This window comes from Chinchilla lanigera, unplaced genomic scaffold (assembly GCF_000276665.1).
Source record: "Chinchilla lanigera isolate Chin_1 unplaced genomic scaffold, ChiLan1.0 scaffold00022, whole genome shotgun sequence".
NCBI classification, from domain to species: Eukaryota; Metazoa; Chordata; class Mammalia; order Rodentia; family Chinchillidae; genus Chinchilla; species Chinchilla lanigera.
This window is the reverse complement of record NW_004955423.1, coordinates 9,629,980-9,636,197: the sequence shown is the minus strand read 5'-3', so window position 1 is coordinate 9,636,197 and position 6,218 is coordinate 9,629,980. Positions and strand designations below refer to the sequence as shown.

General features: G+C 34.2%; 1 protein-coding gene across 1 annotated transcript in view; it reads left to right on the top strand.

The window, feature by feature from the left end:
• The window catches only part of Prkacb (protein kinase, cAMP-dependent, catalytic, beta), a gene marked incomplete at its 5' end in the record, with an annotated part of 117,513 nt that extends 111,623 nt beyond the window's left edge, over positions 1-5,890 (top strand). The window contains 1 exon segment of the mRNA XM_005385166.2: positions 2,611-5,890. Coding sequence (XP_005385223.1) covers positions 2,611-2,736 — 126 coding nt within the window. The 3' untranslated portion in view covers positions 2,737-5,890.
• Between the last annotated feature and the right edge of the window lie 328 nt (positions 5,891-6,218).

Genomic DNA, 6,218 nt, shown 5'->3' with positions numbered 1-6,218 from the left:
AATTATTATTAAGTATATAAATTAATTATATAATATCTGTCCAAAGTTAATTTGTGAACATTTAACTTAAGATTTTTACTTCCATAGACATACCTTTCACTGATCTGTAGTTTTTGTTGTTCTGTAGTGCAAATTATGTGGGGTTCATAAAATGAGATTGGAAATTTTCTTTTTTTGTTTTTTTTTGTTGTTGTTGTTTGTTTTTTTTTCTGGTACTAGGAATCGAACTCACGACCTTGCGCTTGCCAGGCAGGCACTGTGCTGCTGAGCTAAATCCCCAGCCCCGAGATTGGAAATTTTCCATATTTTTTTTCTTCAGAAAATTCCAGAATGTAGAATTATTCTTTATAAATTTTTAGTTAAGGACTGTTGACTCTTCTTGAGTAAGTTTTAGAAATTTATATTTTCTAAAAAAGCATCCATATTCTTTTGCAACTATTACTGTTTATATTATCTTTATTATTATATTTATTATTAATTAATGTTATATTAGGTGTATTTTTTAGATTTGTTTGTAGTTTGTTAATTTTATTAGTTTTTTAAAGATCTGTGATATATTTTGAATCTTTCCATATTTATAAATAAAAATGTCTGCTGTTATTCTGCATTTACTCAGTCTCATAATCCATCCATACCATGTATCGAATTTTTAATAATTATTCTAACAGTGCAAAAGGACTGAACAGCTGTCAGTCAAGTACAATTCATATATTTTCAAAGGGGCTGTAGCTGCTGTTAACTTATTCAAGTGTGGTAGACTATAGGAAACCAAACTGTAGTGTTAAGCAAATTGATTGACAACTAGATATCACTATCAGTTAGATTAATGCAAGGATCTCTGGATAATTTACAAATAGAAATAATCTAGTACTTTAGGCATTTGTTTTGATATCTTGTTGATTATAACTACGCACAACAGTACAAAAAACTAGTAAATGTATATGGTTTTTATAGTCTTATTTATCCTCTGATCCAGTGTTTATGAGCAATGAAACAGTCTTAATATAATAAATGTATATGGTTTTATAGTCTTATTTATTCTCTGATCCTGTGTTTATGAGCAATGAAATAGTCTTAATGTATCTACCAGAAAAGGGAAAAAAAGGCTAGGACAATGAAGTGGCCTACATAATTTAAACTGTACAACTGTATGGTTACCTCATAAGGGTGATTCTTAATTACCGTCTAGCTAGAAATAAGGCAACTGTCTGCTTAGCTCACTTTTCTATACAGTGCAAAATAACAATCCCCATGACAAGGCAGGCAAGGCAACCAGCAAATGAAGATGGCACTAGAATTTCCATTCCTACTTATTTTCCACCTTATTTTTAAAAATGTCTTGTTTATGTGTATATCTTATATTAGCATAATCATGTATATAAATAATTTATACGTAAATAGCTATATATATGTAAGTGATGTGTACTAAAAAGTATTTTACTGAAAAAATGTGTACATTAAAAGCTTTCAAGACCTCTGGTATAGGCAGTAGAAAGAGCTCTGAATGGGAACTGGAGACGCGTTGAGACTTGCTTTACCTACTTATTAGTCATGTAAATTTGGTCAACTCTGTTTCATAATCTGTAAAATAGGACTGAAAATATCTGCTCTGCCTTCCTCAAAGAGTTATATTCAGGAAAAACTGAAACAACTGTTTGTAATTGTTCATAAATTTTGTAAGTACTGTGCAAATTGCAGCATTATTGTTTTTCCACTTTTCTTCACACATTTAATGCACCATGAAATCGTCATAGAATACCATATCCTAAACACTCAAAAGGCATTTACCTTTAGGATCAAAAGGAACAAATGTTTAGGATTTGACAGTTCTGATATACTAAAAAAGGTATGTTTCTTCCCAACCTCCTAGAAAGTGTTGATGACCAGATATTTTAAACAAAGCAAATTGGGAATCTAACGAAGAAGTAGAACGGCTGGAGATATTGCTCAGTGGTAGAGCTCTTTGCTAAGATGTGTGAGGCCTTGGATTCAATCCCCAGTACCATGACACTACCACTAACAAAATGGAAGTAGGCTATGAGTACATCTAAGATGTATATCTGTTACTCAGGGAAAAAGGAATTTTTTTTTTTTTTTTAGTACCAGGAATCAAACTCAAGGCCTTGTGCTTGCCAGGCAGGCACTTGCACCACTGAGCTATATCTCTGGCACCAGAAAAGAAATTTTTAAAAGATAGGATAAAATAAAGGCTTTGGAAATAAGAAACTGATAAAAATCTATATATTTTGTGACCTACAGAGCCATTATTTTGATAACGAGTTAGTTTTCTTACAAATGTCATAAGTGTTCTGTTGGCATGTACTTTTCCTGGAGTGAATACGCTGAGATCATTAGAAATAAATTTACTGCTTATTTCTTCTAATAGTATTATATTTTCAGGAGTTAATGGCACTTAAAAATGCCATCATTTTTTGTGTGTGTGCCAGGAATCGAACTCACAACCTCACGTTTGCCAGGCAGGTGCTGTGCCACTGAGCTATATCCCTGGCCCTAAAGATGCCATCATGTCAGAAGAGTTGGAATTTATTTTCCTTTATGTTTGGAAATTCTTAGGAATTTCTTCTTTTCTCTCATTTTTCTCAATTATAGGTTGAAGCTCCATTCATACCAAAGTTCAGAGGCTCTGGAGATACCAGCAACTTTGATGACTATGAAGAAGAAGATATTCGTGTCTCTATAACAGAAAAATGTTCAAAAGAGTTCAGTGATTTTTAGAGAGATGGCAGCCGAGCTCACACTCAGTCTTTGCACTCTTGAGATACAAGGTGGAGCCGAGACCGTCCTTGTTGAAGCAGTTACCTAGTTCCTTCATTCCAGCAGCTGAGTGAGGTCTTTATCGCCATCGTCGTGTGTGCACTCTGCATCCACCTCTGCACCAAGGCACCGCTAAGCAAGCATCGTCTGTGCCATGACGCAGTAGAGACCACGTTCCTACTTTTGGGTCACCTTTCTCCCCATTCCTACATCCATTTCTTCCTTTTCATTGGTTTTCCTCTCTACAGTGCTCCATTTTATTTTGTTGGTGTTTTATATGGGCAGTGTTAAACGGCTATGTGATATTTGAGAGGCAGGGTAAATGTTGCTTTTAGTAGTTTTCGCCAGTATTTTTGTTGGCCAGTGGCTTGAAGATAAACTTTCTAACAATGATTGCCACTTTGAGCAGCTCAGACTCAGTTTTGCCAAAAACCCTTGACAATTTTTGAAGATAGAATATGTTATCTCCAAGGAAATTAACAGAAATTAGGACAGTACCCTTCTTGGAATTCACCATTCTGGCAATAAATGCAGAGTAGCTAGACCCAGCAATTTGGATTCCTATAGACCAAAAATTCTATTTTCCTTCGTCTGTTTTTATATCATCCTTCCCTCGAGTAGCTGAGTGACCAGCCTGTACGGTGTGACTCATGCGTCTCCTTCCACAAAATCTAATGAAACAGATCATCCAGCCTTTCTCTCTTGGAACCAGCATTTCTGTAGGTATTAGCAAGGAGTTCTAAGATCTCTAAACCTTAATTCTTCCATGAGGGTATTAGCTGGTATTTTAATAGAACAAGCTTATTAAAAGTGATAATTTTTTTTAAAGTGACAAATTTTAAAGTTTCTCATATAATCCTCATTATAAACTTTTTAAAGGAAGAGGAGAAAACAAAAATGATCATTGATTTGGATGGATACTTTGCTAAGTCAAACAAATGGCTGGATTCTTGCAAATAACATAGAGGTACTCTTATTTAAGTGAGGCTTTTTTGTTTGTCTTGTAACAGTTAAGAACAAAGGAAGTTGCATGGTCTTCTTATTCTGGTGTACTATATTTATAAACCTAGGGGAGGGGCACTGTTGCAACTTCTAGTTTCTTCCCGTGCCTCAGCAGTGAGGAAAAGGGACAAAGTTTATAAAACTGCCACATTTGTATTTTAATTTTGAGGTGTGATATTTTTAGATATGTCATAATTTCTAATCTCTTTTCTCTCAGTAAACAGAATGTATGATCATGCAGATACAATTTTAGTATTTGAGTTTAGTTATTTTTTTATACTTTTTTTGCCAACTGACTTAATAACATTGCTGTCACATGGAAATTTCAAGCACTTTTGCACATTTAGTTCAGTGTTTGTTGAGAATCCATAGCTTAACTCAGTTTTTCTTACTTTTTTTGATTTTTGCTTTTAATTTTCCCCATCTGGTTTTCTCTTTGTGTCTCAGTGACCTACCTTGAAACAACACACCAAAATAGTTTTAAATAAGCTGCATTCATTTTTATGCTCAATTTACATGCATAGATGATGAATTTTTTTAATCAAACTGATCTTAATGTATTGTTACCATTCTACTTGCTTTCTTTCTGGTGCAGTAGGTCACTGACACTACTTCTTTGTGTTCATCTCACTCCCTTCTAAAACCTTTGAAGACATTGGAAACTCCTGTCTCAGATGCTCTCGCCACCAGTCAGTATGTCTTTTGGTTGTCCAGTGTTTCTGCATGGTGATGTCATATGAAGCTTGATCCTGATTTCATTTGGTCCCCCTCTATTTAAAATGTGCAAGAGAAATTTGAAATACTTAAACAGCAAGTTGTATGTAACAAAGATTTCTCATCTTGTTGATAAGTTTAAAATATCATTTGTATAAAACATTTTAATTTTTTGTATTTCATTTAAACCCAAGAATATGCTGATCACTGTATTCTATATGTATGCTACAAAATCTATGTATGGTAGCTTTGTTGTATATTACTGTAAAATTATTTCAGTAAATCATGGGGATGACAGTGTGATTATTACAATGTAGTTTTCAGTAACTGAAAAGATTTCTATGAATTATAAAAATATTTTTTTCTATGAGATTACTAGTGCCCAACTATAGACTCTACCCAGGTAGAAACCCGTAGGCATACATTGGCTTTTGAGGGCTATTCAGCCATTCCATTTCACTCTCTATTTTAAGACATGAACAAGCTGTCAAATATGTCTATGAATTCTATTTCTGACCAATTAAATACAATTAAATAGGATATTTTTAAGGTATATTAAGTTGTTTCACACTGTAGCCAAAAACAAGGTAAAAACTTGAATAAGAAGTGGCAAAACAGTATTTAACTTCAAATTACATTGTCTGAAACAGAAGAAATTGTTTTTGCCTAGCAAATAATTAAAAGATGGCATTGTGTAGAGAGGAGCCCCAGACTGAAAGTTAGGACATCTGGATTTCAGGCCAAGAACTGTCAATATGATCTTGACCTTGGTTCTCTTATCTGTAGGATAGAAAAGTTGAAGTGGGTGTTTTCTGAGGTCCCCTTCTAACTTGACCATGTTATGACAAGACTGTCTTTTTATCTGATATTTTGAAGGGATATAATGCTTTGAAGTCTCAGTAAGGTGATATATTTTGGGGCATCTTTCTTCTCATTTCTGACAGTGTTGTACAGTTCTTTGACTTTCATGAGAACCTTGTGTCTGACTTGATTCCTTACGCATTTGCTCATGCTAAATACACGGTTGATATCAAACTGCCGACCTACCAAAAACAATACTGTGGCTTATGGAGATTGCCGTCTTGTTCTTGGTATGTTTTTGTACTGACTGGCCATTGGCCTGATAATACTCATTGTAAGCCTGAAAAAAATCATTTTTCTTTCCCACTGACTGTTTTTTTCTGCTTGTTGTAAAACTCAAATGAAATAATGTATGTGAAAGCACCTTGTAAACTGTAAGCTATCAATGTAAAGTGTAAAGGTGTGTTGTTATTTCATTAATTACTTCTTTATTTAGAGTGAAATTTCCTATGCACTATTATAGCTAGGAAATGCTGAAAACAAGTTGTGTTTTTTAATTAATCCATAACTGCAAAATTAAAGTATCTTCAAAGGATAAGACTGCTGGGTCTTGATTTTTGTTTGATACCCTGTTTCCTGATCATCATTTTCTCCTGAGAGTGTAGATCAGAGATGGCAAATCTTTTAGAGCTTTTAATGACACAAACAGCCCGCTGTGGCATGTGTGCTCTAGGTTCACCACCACTGGTATAGATGCCTACAGATTCTTAACTTTCATGCGTTTAGACTGATACTTTGGTCATGGGAGCAGAACAATAGGAGGAAGAATGTCCACCAGTCTTCTCCTACACAGTCTTTACTAAGAAACTGCTGGATTTATTCTGGAGTTTTAAAAAAGTGTTTCTACTTCCTCAGTTGTCATATTG